Genomic DNA, 18,836 nt, shown 5'->3' on the forward strand with positions numbered 1-18,836 from the left:
CCTCCGAAGCAGTTCTTTCCTTCCCTAAGTCTTTGCAGGTTTGTTTTCATTCCTACTCCCACTGAAAAAGGTTTTTTTCAGCCCTAAGCAGGGGATAAAATAATGTGCTGAACAGACTAAGGACGCTGATCAGATGAATACCTGGTAGGTAGACTCCCCCCCCCCCCCCTATTTTCCTCTCCTAAATGTAAGGTGCATCTTATACTCCGGTGCGTCTTATATTCCAAAAATACGGTAACTGGAACAGCTTCCATCCTGTGATGAGACCTTTAACACCATCAAACGACGTCTGCCTAACTATTTTTGAGGACTTGATTGGTGGATAAAAATGCCAAATCGAGTCTAAATATAGGGCTGATTGTGCAACCAAACAACAATAATAAAAGTTATTACCTTCCCTTAAATGTTTAATCTTCAATTTGCCAGGTTCCTGAATCAAAACTGTTCCCACGGCGTAAGGATTTGACAAATCAACAGGGAACCTCAAGTTTTTATATTCAACAGTCTATGGAAATAAATAGGTTATGTCAAAATGACTGTTGAATGTTATTTCCTTCCTTTATAGCAACCATTTATCTTTGTCCATTCTGTACCTGTCCTTTTTGTGGAGGCCTGGGTTTTCTGTCTTTCGGCGATAGCGTTTTCTGTGACAGGCACACTACTGCTCTTTCAGCAGACTTTGGTATTCTTTGCAAAACTGACTCTTGGTTCTCCAAATCTCCTCTTCTGGAATGGGGGGGGAGGGGGAATACAGAAATTTTCAGGGAGGGGGACATATTAGCATTATTATCTGGGTAATGAAATATCGCTCTAGAAAAGTAAATCTCTAGTAAAGAACGGAACCCTTGGGAAAATTACATATATGTATTCATGCAGCACAAACGGAGACATTTCCCTTTCCACCGTATACATTTGAACCGGTTCCTGCTATTTTCAAGGAAAAAGAGATGTGCTAGAGCAGAGGTGGGCAACTATGGCCCCTTTATGACTTGTGAACTTCAACTCCCAGAATTCCTAAGACAGCATGTTAGGTTCAAGAATTTTGACCTCATCGCTCTAATGATCAACTGTACCCTCTTGGCACTTGTCAATGCTTCCTGCAGCCAGTTTATAGATGAGAGTATCAAAAAGAGGAAACAGATGGTTTTCTACTGCTTGTCTGCATCACATAGCCTGCTGCATTAGCTAAATAAGGGAAAGAAGAAGAAAAGGCAAGCTGACCTCTCTTTAGGGAAAAGTAAAGCTGCTTCTATGTGCAGCTGGGATTGTGGAGAAGTCATAGCTCCATGGCTTTTTGGAGGAAGAGGAGGAGACCGATGAAGCTGGCATTCTCAACAATGTGAAAGCCACTTCACAAGTTTGGAGACGGTACTATGATCACAGTGTTTCCTCTGGTGTTGGGCTGAGTTGATTAGCTTCTGTTAATCATCCTGAGTTAATCAGTTTAGTTTCTGAAGACAACTGGAATCCATAACACAGCAGTGAGTCCCTTGCAGGTGGAAGGGGTCTATGACTAGTGTGATAATAATTCAAGCTCTCAATGTAAAAGTTAAAAGAACTATTTTATAATGTCCTAGTTCCATTTGTCTCTTTTTACAGGTAGTCCTCGACTTAGGATGACAATTGAGGTCAGAATTAAGGTTGCTAAGTGATAAATTTGTTTTGTCCCATTTCACAACTTTTCTCACCGTATTTCTTAAATGAATGAATCACTTCAGTTGTTTACATTAGTTAACATGGTTGTTAAGTGAATCTGGCTTCCCCATTGACTTTGCTTGTCAGAAGGTCACAAAAAGTGATCACATGACACCGGGACACTGCAACTGTCATAAATATGAAACAGGTGTCAAGCATTCAAATGTAAATCATGTGACCGTGGGATACTACAGTGTGAAAAATTATCATAAGTCATTTTTTTCAGTGCCGTGTAATTTTGGTCACTAACCAAACTGTTGCAAGTCAAGAACTACCTGTATATTAAGTGATTCTATTGCTGACATGCTGCACTGCACTTTACAACTCAAATGACAACCTTTCACCTAAATTTGCCCTCCAGGCATTAGTTCATTAGGTCCAAAGACGAACTACAAAAATGGTGGACGGTCTTAAGCATAAAATGTATCAGGAAAAACTTAATGAACTCAATCTGCATAGTCTGGAGGACAGAAGGGAAAGGGGGGACATGATCAAAATATGTGAGCCACCCTGAGTCTATGGAGAGTCTAATAAATCTAATCTAATCTAATCTTTAAATATGTTAAAGGATTAAATAAGGTTCAGGAGGGAAGTGTTTTTAATAGGGAAGTGAACACAAGAACAAGGGGACACAATCTGAGGTTAGTTGGGGTAAAGATCAGAAGCAATGTGAGAAAATGTTATTTTACTGAAAGAGTATTAGATCCTTGGAACAAACTTCCAGCAGATGTGGCTGGTAAATCCACAGTAAATGAATTTAAACATGCCTGGGATAAACATATATCCATCCTAAGATAAAATACAGAAAATAGTATAAGGGCAGACTAGATGGACCATGAGGTCTTTTTCTGCCGTCAATCTTCTACGTTTCACAAAACAATTGTTTTGTGAAATAATTCAGCTTTGCTACTTTCCTCTACTAGCCAGTGTCAGGAAACACAGTTGAATAATGTTATCTTTTCACTAGTCCATTACCTAGGAGTCTTAGTAAACATGGTCTAATACCATGATGGTGAACCTTTGGCACACAAAGCCCTCTCTGTTGGCATGTGTGCCATCACTACCTGCTCTTCTGGTTTCCGGCATGCCAACTGGTCTTCCCATGCGCCAGTGCAGCAGAAACCCAAAGATCAGCTGTTCAGTGTGCATGCCAGCCAGCTGGTCTTCGGGCTTCTGGTACTTTGGCGCATGCATGCACATGCGTTCCAGTTTGGGCACTCAGTGCCGAAAAGGTTAGCCATCACTGGTCTAGTCAAATTATCATTGAGGCAATGCAAAAAAAGAGTTTAACCAGGACTGATATTTTATAGTACATCAATTTCAATGGGAGATAAACATAATTAACATTTTCAACATATGTTTTTGGGAGTTTGACTTACTCAGTTGATATTTTTTTCAATAGGTAACCCTCAGTTGCAAATATTATCTAATGAAGATCTCTCTTAACTAATATTCAAAGCATTATGAGCTTCACATACATTAAGTTTAGGTGTGGGGTAGATGTTCCTGTGAACGTACAACTGTAAGGTTTTGAATTAAACTGCGAAATCCACAACTGGATTTTTATTTGGGCTGTCCCATATTCAAAAGGTGCAAAGGTAATCATCACTTCTGTTTTCCCACTGGCTGGAATTATTCCTGTAATAAACAAACAAAATGTTACATTGGAATTAATGTACTTATTCTAAAAAGCTGCTATTCTTTTCCTGTCTAAATACATATACTCTCTCTCTCTCTCTCTCTCTCTCTCTCTCTCTGTGCGTGTGTTGTTCCAGGTGCTGCAAGAGAGAAAATATTTTGATCATCTGATTGGAAAATGGAATGTTGCTAGGCAAAGCAACCTTCGACTACTTGGGTTGATTTCCAAAGAATTAAAATGTCCTTCTCTGGACCTTTGTACATATCATACATTGACTGCTCTTGTGGCCCAATGTATCAAAATAGGATTTTGGAATAAAAATAGCTTTGAATTAAATTATTTTTGAATTCAAAAGCCTTTTGTTTCCCTGGAAAGATTTGGAATCAAGTTTCCCAAATGATCAGTTTAGAGCTAATATATTTAATTTAATTTGTTGGTTTTCGCATTTATGAACTGCCCATCTCCTTCATATCATTCTGCTGTTTTGAATTGGTGGGTAGGGTTAATTTCCCCCAAATTAGATGCACTGCCCTGAAAAGCCCAATAAAAGTATTTCTGCCTGTGTGAATTGGTAGTTTTTGACAGTTTTGAGTATGTTGCCTCCCCCTGCATTTCAGTTAGGATTGCTTTCTTAGAAATTCATGACATGGCTTTCCCAATTCATCCCTTTTTCAAATCCTCCCCGTTATTTCCCTTATTTTTCATTCCAATGTCTGGACACAATTATAAAGAGGATTTGAAATCAAAATAAAGTGTTTTGATTATGAGAGGTCAGTTTTGGTTAGCTTTACAAAAAGAGGCTTTGTGAACCTTTCCTCTCCTACGGAGACTGCCATCCAAGGCAGGCTAAATTTTGAAACTATATTTCAAAAATCTATGCTTGAGCAAATGTCCCCATTATCAAGGCAGAGAAAGAAATAAGTATATTAAGGAGTAGTGGACAGTCCAGTGCACAGTCCCAGTTGGAAAAATGGAGATCCACATGCATCTCCACATTCCCGATGTGTGCATGTGCCTGCCCTCATGAGATTCAGCTTCTGTGCATGCCCAGGAAGCGAAATCCTGCGCGAGGATGCTCACATGTGTTGAGATTTTGCCGATTTTCTGTGGGTTTTTGCGTCCTTGTGTGAGATTTTGCTTCCTGTACATGTGCAGAAGCCAGCATGCGCATCCGTGCACACTGAACGTGCCCGCACCCGTTGCCGGGAGCACACCGGGAGTGCCGGCGATGGGCAGCCCTTCACTGATGTTAAGTTGATTTGCTTTGGATGTATAAATTAGAAACCTATGGATATGTTCACAGAACATGCTCAGTGAAAATCAAACAGAGCTTGGGAGGACTTAAGGTTACACATGAAATCATCCCAGAAGACAGCAATTTAACATTCACTCACTCACTCATTCATATGATTATGTAAAATTGTAAACATTCATGAAACACTGCTTCCCTTTCAGAACTTACCTGATGCGGGTTGTACAGTAAAGGCTTTGTGGGATTGAAGGTACTCAATCTGAAACTCAAAATCCATGGGGCAGCTACACTGCAGAGGGATCACATAAGACTTACTGAAAAAGAAGAACAGGACAAATTAGCAAATAGTTATATTCAAATTTTTAATATTATCATTCCAGCAGTAGCATGGCAGAAAATATGCTGATAGGATGGCATAAAACCCGGAACCTGTAAACAGAAGAGCAATTTTCAAAAAAATGACGGTGATATGTGAAATTAAAGCCTGTTCCAATTTAAATGATTTGCACCCAAATTTTATTTAGTTTCCAGAGGACGAGCTACACGAATATGCAATAATCAAGCCACTATATTAGGTAAGTTCTGATTTCATATTTTATGAAAGTTGGCAGTCTCGTATTAATAATTGAAAACATACCTCTGTATGTGTGTAATTTATTTTAGTAAGGTTTGAGCTTTTGCATTACGAATTCATATAAAAGGCAGCTTCCTGTTTTCAAACACCCAAAATAGACCTCACTTGATTTTAATTTAAATATTCTTCCTTTTAAAAAATTCACTGCTCTAATTTATTTATTTATATTTCATATTTCTATGTCATCCATCTTCCTGCTAAATTCAGTGAGACTTACTTCTTTAATAGGTCTGCAATATTGCACTGTTATGATTTAAAAATATGCAACCTCACAGACTTTGTTCTGTTTTTAAAACATGGCAAAGTCTATGAAACTGCACATTTTTAATTCAGTAAAATTAATTCTGTAAAGTAACCTGAAAAAACCCCCACACTAATGGCTGTGGATAGAAGACTACAATTTTTCACTTCCATTAATGGGATTCTTCAAGTGGAATGACATGAATAATAAAAACGAACGCCATGTCACAGAAATAACTTGCTGGAAAGTTGCTTTACTGTAACAAGGGATATTTGATAACTAGATTTCTTTACCAAAAAGGGTAGAATTGAGGAAAACTAAACCTAAAACTTGACTCTTGCTTGTAATACATACTGCATATACTGTGCCATATTTATAAAGCCTTGTTTGATAATTGATATGATTATGTGCATGAGTTCATTTCTTGTTTAGGACAACAGCTGAAATCAATAAAAAGCTTGAAATCAATAAAAAAATCTTTACTCCAAACCTCAATATGGAATGCAAGGGTGAAGCCCAGAATGCAATTCTGCCCTGACCCTCTAGGTGGGCATCGGGCAATGGAGCTTCAGGGAATGGACTTCATAAAATCCAATGCTATTTTAACTAGCTTTTAACTTCAATCCGTAGCTTCAATTTGTACCTTCTTCAGTATCTTGTAATTTCCTCCAAGTTTACTTTTCTGTGTACTTTTCTGCTTTACTATTATTTAGGAGGGAAAAAAAATCTGAATATTCTGCATGCATGTATATTTCATTCCATGAACTCCAATATAAACAAACTGTCTCACTTGAATCCTGTCTAGCCGATTACAATGGAATGTAGTTTACATACAGAATTTCCTAAAAACAATCCTTTCTGTCTTTCTTGTTTGTGTGTGTGAATAGTAACAATAGCATCTTTCTTTGATGGGCGTTTAAGAAGTTCAACCTGGGAAGCATTTCTTATCCTTTGAAAATAAAGGAAGCTATGGATGTATAGACTAGAGGGTATGGGCCAAGGATTAAAGCAGAAGGAAAGAAAAGGAAACAAAAGACAGCATTTGTAATGAAAAAAAAGTAAGATTTAAAAGTTAAAAAAAAATCTAAGAAAGAATAACACTCTAATCCTACTCAGATGCACTCAGAAATAATTCTCAGTTCATTTAACAAGTATACTGCTCAAAAAAACAAAGAGAACACTCAAATAACACATCCTAGATCTGAATGAATGGAATATTCTCATTGAATACTTTGTTCTGCACAAAGTTCAATGTGCACAACAGCATGTGAAATTGATTGTCAATCAGTGTTGCTTCCTAAGTGGACAGTTTGATTTCACAGAAGTTTGATTTACTTGGAGTTATATTGTGTTGTTTAAGTGTTCCCTTTATTTTTTTTGAGCAGTGTATATTAGATGGAGAATTTGAACATTCTCCAGAATAATACAAGAGTATCCTGAAAGCTAGAGATAGGCAGGGCTGCCATAAATTTCAGACCTTGCGCCAACAAGAGATATGTGAAATTTATAGCAGAGAGAACTTTTATAACTTTCGGATTATGTATACATCTGCTTGTACAACAGGAAAGAAGTTCAATGTTTGAATATACAATTGAAGTTGGCATCATGAACTCCCTTCAACAGACAGAGATGGTATAGTTGAGTATAAAAAGGGCATTGGTCTTACCTGATATGCCTTTTCTCTCAGTAATGGACATAGCATCCAGGAATGGGTTAACTCCATCTCGAATCTGATTGGACTGAGTCTGCAATCTTTAAAGTCAGTTCTCCTCCACCGTCTTCCCCAGCTTGTGACAAAGCTGCATACAGATGTGTGGTCCTTGATGATGACAGTCCAAAATATTCCAGGGCAGGACCAGCAGCTGGGTGATACTTAGTGATGGGCTGCTACTTACATGGTCCAGTGCTCCGTCCCAGTAGAAAATTCTGTGCATCCCCGATGCATGCACAAGCACCACCCGCATGAAATTTGGCTTTTATGCATGCACAACAAGCAAAATCTTGTGCGAGGACGTGCGCATGGGTAAGATTTTGGCAATTTTCCCAGGTTTTTTTGTTTCTGCACACTTAGTCACTAAGATCAACTGAGTCAAAAGAGGGGAAGATGGCAGAGAAGGAGTGACTTTAAAGATTGCAGACTCAGTCCAAACAGATCCTAGACAGAATTAACCCATTCCTGAATGCTATCTCCACCCACATTGGAGAACTTACTACTACTTCTACTAACTTATACTACTCATAAAGGAGAACATTTGTAGTTCAGGAATGAAATGAGGGGTCATTGGTGCTCTCTGAACTTGGTTGTTTTCTTGCAGATGTTTCATTATGTATACTAGGTAAAATCGTCATTACGGTCAGTAAAGGGCTACCATTTTTTTTACTACCACACTGTGGGTGTGGCTTATGTAGGATCCCCTGCATTTTCTTTCAACATATTTCAGTGCAAATTGGGTGCTCTGGGGTGGAGCTCCATTTTTGCTACCCTACTGCGTAACCCACCCCCCTTCGGGCAGTAGCCCCATCCCTGATTATGGTGTTACCTAGTTTGGGTAATGAAACGTCTGCAAGAAAGCAACTAAACTCAGAGAGCAATAATTCTACTCAATTTATACTATGAACACACTATTACTTCATAGCAATTATCCATAGGCATATTCTTTCTCGGTATATAATCATTTATCCCCACCAATATAAAAGCATTCAGATGGGAACGCTTTACCCAGAGTAAAAGATGAAACAAATCCTGGTGGGGTTTTTTTTCAGAACAGTAAGATCAGAGGAAAATAAAAAGAGAGAGAAATACCTCCCCACCAATCACATTTTCTTAACAGATTTAAGACTCCAAACCCCAATAATAATAATTAGATCTTTTGTCTCCCACTTTTAGTTTCTCTCTTTACAAATGTTCTTAGAGTCATCAGTGAACACAACCAGCGTGTAATATCTAGCAATAATTTTACAAAGTAATTCCAGAATTACATTTCACTGTGCCTCGTTACCAAATGAAAAATATATAAATATGGTTAGAAAACAAAACACCCTTCAACTATAATTGCATTCCCCGATTGAATTAATGCTGTAGATGAGGCATTCTGTTCTTTCGCTGCCCACCGGCCAAAGTCTAATTATGCTCATTCTTTTTATCATGCATGAAGAAGAGATGAAAGCAAAGTTATTGCTTTAATAGCCACTTGCCATTGTCCCAAAGGAACATCCGACATATTAATGTGGGATGGAAAATCTACATTATTCATCACAGGATAGGCATGAAGAGGGATCAGCAAAGTTTCATCTCCCTGAGAAGAGAAGAAGAGAAGGATACAGACAGTCTCAGGAGAATTGTGATATAGGGTGAAACTAGTTCTGCTCTCTTACACAGTTACGGCTACACTACTCATATGACTTAAATAATTATGGGGATATTTTAATTCCCAGCTAATATAAAACATGCAGCATATGAAAGGCTAATTTTATACATTTTCCTGGATTTAAGCCCTGGGAGGACTAAACCTGTTAACATTCCTGTTCCTTAAGATTTTGACACCCCAAATTAACATGATCTAATTTTTTCCACTTGCGTGCATGCACACATATATGTAAACCATGCTATTTTTTTTAGGATGAGAAACATTATAGACTTTCTATGAGTTAAATACAATATTAGATCGTTAACAGAGGACTTTGGTATTTAATTGTGCTGTTGGCTTACCTGTTAACTACCTTTTCTTAGATATATGGTATTAGATAGATAGCAGGTTAAATTAGAAGTAAATAGATATGCAGAACTTTATAAATTGTAGGCCTGCTTTGCAAGGGGCAGAAACAATTATTGCTGCAATATATTTATTAGTACAGTATTCAAGTAGGGGGACTATATCTATCTCTAGTCAGTCAGTCCGTCAGTCTATCTGTGTGTGTTATCTTTTCTAATCACATTTTTTAAAAGAAACATTTTGTCTGTTTTATTTCATTAAAAAAATTGGAGCTTGTATTTTAACTTTCTAGATAAAAATTATTGTATTAAAAATAATAAATATTATGCTGAGTTCAGAAAAGGTGTAAGAAACAGGATGCCAAAGTACTTGGGAAAATGAGTTATAAACAGAAAAAAGAAACAGTGAAACTTAGTTACAATTCACTATGCATCAATGTATTCCATAGTTGGTGGCATGCAACCAGTATCTTGTTTTGCAAGAAAATCTCTAAATCAGAAGAATAGAAGAAGAAAAAATTTGGAATAAAACTGAGCTTCCGGTGAACTTGTGATGAATTGGCCAAAATGTGCCAAAGTCATCACTTTTGGCACATTTTGGCCAATTTAGTAACATTCATCACAATTAGTATGAAAACTGCAGGTAGCACAGTGTTAAAGCTGATAACCTAGTTTACAGGTTCCATATTAGGTTCATAAATGTTTTTAAAGAAGCATCCCAGTTCCTAGGAAAGCAATAAAAAAATGCTGGAAACCTGTCACCTACTTTATTTTAAACTAAAGTATAATATTTCTTTTGAGCGTCTATTTCCCTCCCCCAAACAGGGTGCATTCTTTTTTGATTGGCCTTGGAACAAAATAACTTGTAGAAAAGGAATGAGTCAAAGAAGTTGATCATTAAAGTGTCTAAAGAATCTTCAATCTAAGCATAGTAAAAGTATTATTTGTGTGTGCTGAAATCATGAACAGTCAGCACTATCTTGATATCATTGGGCTCTAGCTACCAGCCCTGGACAATATCTTCGCATCTCGGTGTTTTAGGAAATTACTCAACATAGTCAGAGACTCTTCTCATCTTGCTTACAATCTTTTTGGACTGTTGCCTTCTGGCAGAAGATACAGAACAATTAAAACTCGGACCACATGTTTTCTGAATAGTTTTTATCCAAGAGCTATAATTGCACTCAGCCATGAACAATTAGGTCAACTGGTCACCATCAGTGAGCTGTTGGACAATATTACTTAGTCTGTTGTGCGGGTAGTTCAGGGTAGGGAATTTGTGGTGTGTGTGTGCGTGTGTAGGGTGATGTTTTCAGGATTATTATGTATGTTGGGCCTGATCTTTGGGCATTATGTAAATTGTGTTGCCTTAGTATACTGTGTATATACGTTCAATGACAATAATAAAGTATTAATTAATTTGCATTTATAGGAAGAGAATTCCTACCTAGATCTATTGTCTTTTCTTACCTGAGAATGGATTCGGATGCAGTCGTAATAGTATCGCCATTCATCAGGGCAAAAATCAACCATTACTGTAAAGGACAAGCCAGGGACAAGACGCTGCTATAAAAACAGAGCAGAACAATTTCCTATGGAAGATTTCAAATTATTTGTTTTGCAATTTGGTGAAGTTCAAAAAGGAAGGGACAAAATAAATGTGAGCATTCTCAAGGTTACTGAACCCACACTTACAATTTTGTTGTATTTGATCTGGAAATAGTTTGTATCCGGTGGAAGAATATGGATGTTTATAACTTCTCCGGAAATATTTACCAGTTTCTGTAGGATAAAGCAAATAATTCACAAAGAAAGAAAAAAAAGGTGTTCCTGTCAGAATTTTTGGCACAATTACAGACAGAAAGTGATGTAGATAAAATGGTTAACATATAAGTTAATGTGGAGGACACTAATGGAACAGAATACAGTTTGATAACTGGCACTAGTCAATTCAGCTGGGTAATGCCCTTTTTGCTGGAGCTGCATTGGTTGACTCTGGCTTCTGAAACAAACCTACCTACCTACCTACCTACCTACCTATCTACTGTATCTATGTATCTATCTATGTATCTATCTACCTTATCTATCTATCTATCTATCTATCTATCTATCTATCTATCTATCTCTCTCTCTCTCGACGTACCTACCTACCTACCTACCTACCTATCTATCGCCCCGAGTCCTTGTAGAGGGGTAGCATATAAATGTAATAAAATAATAATAATAGTAATAGTAATAGATAGATAGATATTATTATTATTATTACTATTACTATTACTGTTACTATTATTATTATTTTATTAGATCTATCCATCCATCCATCCATCCATCCATCCATCCATCCATCCATCCATCCATCCATCTATCTATCTAATTTATAAGCTGCCCAACTCCTTCCGGACTCTGGGCGGCATATAATATCTAAAAACAGTATAAAAACAATTGAAAATCCATAACAAGAAACTAAAAGTCATTCATATCCTTTGGTCAGAGCTAGGTTCAAAGTCCTGAGTATTACACCATATATAGCCATTATCTTTGGGACTTTCTTCTTCTTGTAGAACCCCTCTGCTCTACTCTGTCTGGTAGAAAGGGAATACAAAACAAGTGGGATGCCGGGATTTGGAGAATTGTATTCTCAGGAATAGCTCCCTCCCTCTAAAATCATGCCCCCCCCCCCAAGGATATCTCCCAAGGACAACAATAGCTTTTATGAACGATAATTAATTTATTGCTTTTAAATGTTTTATGTATGTCATTATCTTTATACACTGTAAGTGGCTTTTTGTCATAAGGATGATACCGGTAATTTATAAATTAAGCAAATTTATATGGCCACCTAACTCACACATAGGATGAATTACAACATTAAAAACCATAACATTAAAACCCTTAACCTACCCACCTTGTATATGTATGTGGATAAATAATAAATAAGTTAATAAATGCATGGATTCATTTCAGGGTGTCAGTTCTCAGTTCTTTTGTTCCTTACCAGCACTTGCTGATGATGTTTTTCTATCTCAAATCCCCCATAATGCATGATGGCAGGTTTAGCTTGTATATAATTATTTCTTACTAGCTTTGTATAAATCTCTGAAATAAAAGAAGAAAAAAGAAACAAAACAATAATTGGCACAGCCAGAAAATAGCTCCAGGAGTTCACTATGACTAATTTTATTTTATTTTTTCTCTAATATTAGATGGACTGATATAAACATGCTCAAGATTTTCCCTGCACAAAAGCAATCCATTTAGTCTACCGAACCACAAACTACCCCATTCCTCAATCTGATGGTCTTTTTTCCCCTGGCCATTAGGTCTCATCCTAAGGTAGCATTATGTATGGGATTCAACTGCAGATCAATTATATTGTATTATTCAATTGCAGTGCTTGCGTTTTGGAGCATCTTAAGATCTAAGATCTGCTTCCACCCTCTTATCCTTCTGCAAGATCATGGGGATCAAATGGGGGGAGTTCCAAACTGGAAGTCACTGTTGGATTGATGGTAGAGTCCCCTTCCCCTCCCTTCCCCCCACCCCACTCTCTGTTTTCCACCTGTCCATCTTTTTGGTTATCATATTGTTGAACCCTTGTTGTATTGCTTTCTCATTGTTTGTTCTATTGTTTTATTGTTTTATTTCTCTTCTGTTTATGCTCCTTTCATTTTCTTATTATTGCAAACTGCCTAGCGTAACCCCAAAGAGAGATGAGCAGGCAATAAATTTAACAAATAACTAATATTATATGTTCATTCAATATGAATGTCTATATAAGGGACAGGCAAAATTGGCTCTTCTATGACATGTAGACCTCAAGTCCCAGAATTCCTGAGCTAGCATGACTGGCTCAGGAATTCTGGGAGTTGAAGTCCACAAGTCATAGAAGAGCCAACTTGGCCTATCCCTGGTCTAGATAGAATGTCAGAAACAATGCTGTTTCCATCTATGTTTCTCTCAGTGCTGTATTACCTATGTAGTATGGGTGAAGTGTTATTATTTATCCATCTTATTATCTTCTTTACTACCTCCTCTTATTGGTATTATGATCGCCCCGAGTCCTCAGAGAGGGGTGGCATACAAATCCAATTAATAAATAAATGGTTATTATTATTCTGTTGGTTTGCAACAGTTTCTGCACTGGAGAAATATTCCTTGTGTGTCTAATTACGCTTGGCTAAACAAAGTATTCAAATTCAGATTATTTTACATGATGATATATATCTTGAAAGAATATAAAAGAGGACTGTGAGTGCAGTGAGATTCTCTTTTCTCCACCGGCAATGCCCTATGTTTTTACCCTTTCTCGACCACTGGAAAGCATCTTCCAACCTTAGCAACAGCAACAACTGGCGATAATCTACTGAATTATTATACTTTGAAATGAATTTAGGTGCAACAAGACTCTTCCTATAAGCAGAGGTGGTAAACGATCAAGTTCGTCAAGATTATTAAGGTAACCAACAATTCTTCTGCCTAAGAATTGTCAACTAATCACTCACTTGAATCCAGGAGGTGATTGGGAACATCAGTTGTTTGCTGGGCTTCCTCCACAAAGCTGTCCAGAAGAAAGGATGAGAGGTTTCTGCAAGACCCTTTGGTGCTGTGGTAGTCAGTCTGAATATTACTCTCAACTTCCATCTTCTTATTGGAATTTACGGTTTCTAGAATAGCAAAAAAGATAACTCATTGTTGCTTGATACAAAACATGTAACATTAAAAAAACACCCTCCCTGTAATCTAGGAATGTTAAACCTCATTATCAATCACACTGCAGGTCATATCATGACATATTGGGATGTTTTCTGCTTTTGCACAGCCAGGGTGGGTGTGGCCCGTGTGGGCCATATCTGCCCCATGGGCCACCAGTTTGACAGGCTTGCTGTAATCCCTTAATTCAGGGTAGAGTCAGGGCAAATGGATGAAACTGAGCGCTTAGTGGCCAGATGCCCTTCCTGATACCATGTGGAGTTTGTAGCAGGTATTTTTTTCTTTATGCCCAGGAGAGAAACATCTGCTGCTACCTGGGATTGAACTCTCAACCTTCTGAGTGAGAGGTGAGCATCCTCACAACTAGGCCACCATGCCACTACGTATAGAAATTCTACCTGCTCCAATACATTTATACAACTGCATTGTGGTATACAAATTAGTAAGATTTTCCATTGAAATTAAATGATAGCTGACCAAAGCTTGAAATTATCCCACCCCCATCCCCCTAGAACTGTCTATTTGATAATTATTCTCCTCAGGCAATATTTACTGTAGACCAGTGTTTTTCAACCAGTGTGCCGCGAGACATGGTCAGGTGTGCCGCAAAGCTTAGCAAGAGAGAGAAAGAGAAAAAGAAAGCAAGAGAGAGAGAGAAAGAGAGGGACGGAAGGAGGGAGAGAGAAAGAGCAAAAAAGAGAGGAAGGAAGGAAGAGAGAAAGAAAGAGGGATGGAGAGAGAGAGGAAGGAAGGAAGAGAGAGAAAGAGGGAGATTTTTTTGTCCAAACTATTTTTAGCCCCCCCATTCCACCCCCCTCTCAATGTGCCCATGATTTTGTATATGTAAAAAATGTGCCGGAGCTCAAAAAAGGTTGAAAATCACTGCTGTAAACGTATCTTAACTTTTTCATTTTTTTCTTCATTCGCTTAATACGTGGCACAATAGTAGCATATAAAGTTTAAAATAACTTTAGAATGAGTTGTTTACATAATGAAATTAAATATAAAACACAGCAGAACCTAGAAGAAATTATATGTCCAATTGGAATAAGGTGAATTATTTAAATGCATCATGCCAAATCATCAAACCTAGTTTACAAGTGACTGCGTGGTTGAAAACACCCATTCAGACTTCGAACAAATTACATCAGAGTATGGTTAATATGATGCGTGAATCAATTTTCCTAGGCTTGTTCTATTAAGGCTTTAGGTTGCTGAGCTAGCTGGCAAAAGGAATAAGCAAGAGATCCCATATTGAGAAGAAACAGAGTGAGGATGCAGTTTTTAATTTATTACTGTGCCATAGCTTCTGTAATTCTCTTCCAAGGAAATATAATACTGACTTGCCTCAGCAGGGAGCATCACCTAGCTCAGGAATGGCAAAGTTGGCTCTTTTTTGACATGTGGACTGTAACTCCCAAAATTCCTGACATGATTGGCTCAAGAATTCTGGGTGTTGAAGTCCACAAGTCATAGAAGAGTCAGCTTTGCCTACCCCTGACCTAGCTAAAGGGTTACAGTGGTTCTCAACCTTTATAGTGCCGTGACCCCTTAATAGTTCCTCATGTTGGGGTGATCCCCAACCATAAATCTAGCGCCAGTTCTCCCAACAGAGCTTTAAACTGATTGGCAGAAAGGTCAGAGGGAGATCTCCACTGTAAACACTTGATTGGTTTGGATTGTAACAATATGTTCCGAGGCAGCGGAATAGATGCTTTAGTTCCCAACACCATGGTAAGTCTGTTTTTCCCCATGATCTTAGGCGACCCTGTGAAATGGTCATTCGACTGCCAAAGGAGTCCTGACCCCCAGTTTGAGCACCAGAAAGCTCAACAAGACTGTGTAGCAAAGTGACATAAAAAAGCTACTCCTTCTTTCCATTTAGTGGTTGTCTTGATTAGATATGGTGAGTAGTACTTGAATACAGTAAGGCTTAGATGGCTCAGCAATTAAAGACTGCTGACAGTCTTTAGGAGAGTTGTTAAGAGAGCTAATAGCCCAGGTTCAAGAGCCTAACTCCACACAACAGAGTGAGCTCCTGTTATTTGTCCAGCTCCTGCACACCTAGTAGTTGAAAGCATGCAAATATGATTAGATTGATACCACTTTGGTGGGAAGGTAACAGGGTCATTCTTTGTCAAGTGGACCAGGTGTCCAATTGACTGATTTTTGCAGCCTTATTTGAAAAGAAACCATCACAAAACCAAAAAATATGCTCTTTCTAATGAAATAAAAATGAAGATGATTGAAGGTGAGAAAAGAGAGAGCTCGTCTTCATTAGAAAGAGCAAGATTTTTTTCCCTATCGCTCTGTTTTCTCACCTTCAATCATCTTCATTTTTATTTCATTAGACAGAGCACGTTTTTTTCCTATCATATATGCTGTTTTTGTGGTGGTTTCTTTTCAAAGAAGGCTTGAATTTCACTTGGTCCACTTGACAAAGAATGACTCAACAGTGTTCTGTACGTATTTGGCATATATTCACATAACTGGCCACATAACCATGAAAAATGTCTTCAGATAACACTGGCTGCCTTGGCCAAGAAATGGAGATAGAATTGGACATGTGCCAGTTAGTTTCTGTAGTTTTCCTTTTCTATTATGACATAGCTGTGATGGCCAAACTGCATATACAGGTAGTCCTTGAATTATAACAACAACATTTCTGTTGTTATACAAGATAGCTGTTAAGTGAGTTTAGCCTCATTTTTTGACTTTTTTTGCCCCCAGTTGTAAAACGAATCACTACATTTATTAAGTTACTAACATGGTTAGTAACTGGCTTTTGCATTGACTTTACTTTATCAAAAGGTTGCAAAGGTGATCACATGACCCGGGACATTGCAACCGTCATAAATATGAGGCAGTTATCAAGCGCATGAATTTTCATCACATGACCATGGAGATCCTGCCATGGTTATAAGTGTGAAAAATAGTCATGTCACTTTTTTCAGTAGCATTGTAACTTCTTCACATGCCTATAGATAGAATCCAGCTGAGTGGGAGTGCTGATAATTTAACAGCAAGCAAAATGCTTGCTAAAAATATCTTCAGTATAATGCCTAGCATTTCCAATTAAAGACCCCTGCATGTGTGTGTAACTATACAGTGATCCCTCGATTTTCGCGATCTCAATCTTCGCGAAACGCTATATCGCGATTTTTCCACCCGATGACGTCACTCCTTTCCTTTCTCATCTTTCTTTCTCTCTCTCTTTCTCTATCTTGCTTCTTCCTCTCTCACACTCTCTTCCTCCCTCTCTCATCTCTTTCTTTCCTTCTCTCTCTTTCTCTATCTCTCCCCCTCTTGCTCTCGAGCGGCAAGCGAGCGGCTGGGTGGGCGGGTGACGGGCAAGCGGCAAGCGAGCAGCCGGGCGGGCAGGTGAACGGGCAAGCGGCAAGCGAGCGGCCGGCCGGGTGACGGGCAAGCGGCAAGCGATCTTGGGGTTTCCCCTTTGCCTGGGCGGCGGGAAGACCCAGGGAAGGTTCCTTCGGCCGCCCAGCAGCTGATCTGCTCTGCAGCGCGGCAGCAGCAAGGAGCCGAAGATGGGGTTTCCCCTTTGCCTGGGCAACGGGGAAACCCCATCTTCGGCTCCTCGCTGCTGCCGCGCTGCGGAGCAGATCAGCTGCTGGGCGGCCGAAGGAACCTTCCCTGGGTGCCGCCCGCCGCCCACGCAAACTCCACCATCTGCGCATGTGCGGCCATGAAAAAAAGGGCGCGCATGCGCAGATGGTGTTTTTACTTCCGCAACCCTACATCGCGAAAAATCGATTATCACGAGGGGTCTTGGAACGGAACCCTCACGATACTCGAGGGATCACTGTATATTAAATATATGTATATGGTTTTTTTTGTTTTTCCCCGTCGAATCACTCTGGTATACCCAAATATGAGAGGGAGCATACTAATTTCTTTTTTTTTTCCTCTCAGCCCCTCCAGGGGCCATATTCAGGACAGTTAATTTATTATATTAATAATAATTAATAATTTATTAGATTTATATGGCACCCCTTTCCTATGTTATATGTGCAACATATTTTTGCTGATAATGAAAATGAAGGGAGGCTAGTATAGATCTATTTCAAGCTATTTTGCTTTCATCAGCTAGCCATGTCCTTATCGGGCAAGCTGATGAGAGCAAAATAGCTTGAAATAGATTTATGCTAGTCTCCCTTCATTTTCATTACCAGGAAAAATATGTTACACACACACACACACATTACATATACATAATTTAATACACATACACACACTTAAGGGAGATAAGGAGAAGGAGTTTGGACTAGAAGATCTCTAAGGTCCCTTCTAATGCTACTATGATTTTTTGACCTGGGGACTAGTTAAAGCAGAGAGTTCTGGTGAAATGGGCAAAGAACCTGTAGTAAAAGCTACAAACGGTAACTTTTAGTCTTAAGGCAAAACAGAAAGAAGTCACTACTAGATCAAAGGGGGCAGGCGCTGCTCCGAAGGAGAGGAGTTTGCATTTGCAGCGGACCCCAGAAACTCTCAATTACTCCCCCCCACACCCCCTCCCAGTTTTGTTTTGTCCTTCGCTTGGAGGACCGGCGAACCTACCAGCAGCGAAGGTCTTTCAACAGAGGAAGGACTGAAATGGTGAACCGGCCAGGTGCGATCAGTAGCTTACAAGCCACTTCGCGCCCGCCCGCCTCAAAAACTTCGGTTGCTATGCTGGTTGCTATGCTGCGACGTTCTAGAGCGCCAAGCGGGCTTTGGACCATACCATTCTCTAACCGTGGGAGGGGAGAAAAGGAGAAGAGATGTAGCATTGTTGGCGGACGGTCACCAAATCGTGCAGCGTCTCTCTCAGCTGTGGAAAGCAGGATGGTTTTGTCCTTCTTTCGCGTTGCGTTGCAACTCTTAGAAAAGAGTTGGAGTTGAATAATAGAGACGGCACTGTACAATTAATTACTAGGAATTAATCAGTAGCAAATT

General features: G+C 38.9%; 1 protein-coding gene across 3 annotated transcripts in view; it reads right to left on the bottom strand.

Moving 5' to 3' along the window:
• CFAP221 (cilia and flagella associated protein 221) overlaps window positions 1–18,571 on the bottom strand; it is a 41,257-nt gene extending 22,686 nt beyond the window's left edge. For 2 of the 3 annotated variants that reach the window (XR_011557098.1, XM_070730803.1), the window contains exons 1-10: window positions 18,459–18,571; window positions 13,676–13,837; window positions 12,169–12,269; window positions 10,869–10,955; window positions 10,644–10,739; window positions 8,657–8,757; window positions 4,797–4,900; window positions 3,174–3,333; window positions 594–726; window positions 394–505 (exon numbers count right to left, since the gene is read on the bottom strand). Coding sequence is in view for 2 of the 3 variants with exons in the window: in XM_070730803.1 (XP_070586904.1) it covers window positions 394–505; window positions 594–726; window positions 3,174–3,333; window positions 4,797–4,900; window positions 8,657–8,757; window positions 10,644–10,739; window positions 10,869–10,955; window positions 12,169–12,269; window positions 13,676–13,814 (1,033 nt within the window). In the remaining variant the exon portion in view is untranslated. Of the gene's footprint in view, window positions 1–393; window positions 506–593; window positions 727–3,173; window positions 3,334–4,796; window positions 4,901–8,656; window positions 8,758–10,643; window positions 10,766–10,868; window positions 10,956–12,168; window positions 12,270–13,675; window positions 13,838–18,458 lie in introns of all 3 variants that reach the window. The other variant, XM_070730811.1, reaches the window with a different exon arrangement.
• Window positions 18,572–18,836: the final 265 nt, after the last annotated feature.

The sequence above is a fragment of the Erythrolamprus reginae genome, chromosome 1 (genome assembly GCF_031021105.1).
Source record: "Erythrolamprus reginae isolate rEryReg1 chromosome 1, rEryReg1.hap1, whole genome shotgun sequence".
Taxonomy (NCBI): domain Eukaryota; kingdom Metazoa; phylum Chordata; class Lepidosauria; order Squamata; family Dipsadidae; genus Erythrolamprus; species Erythrolamprus reginae.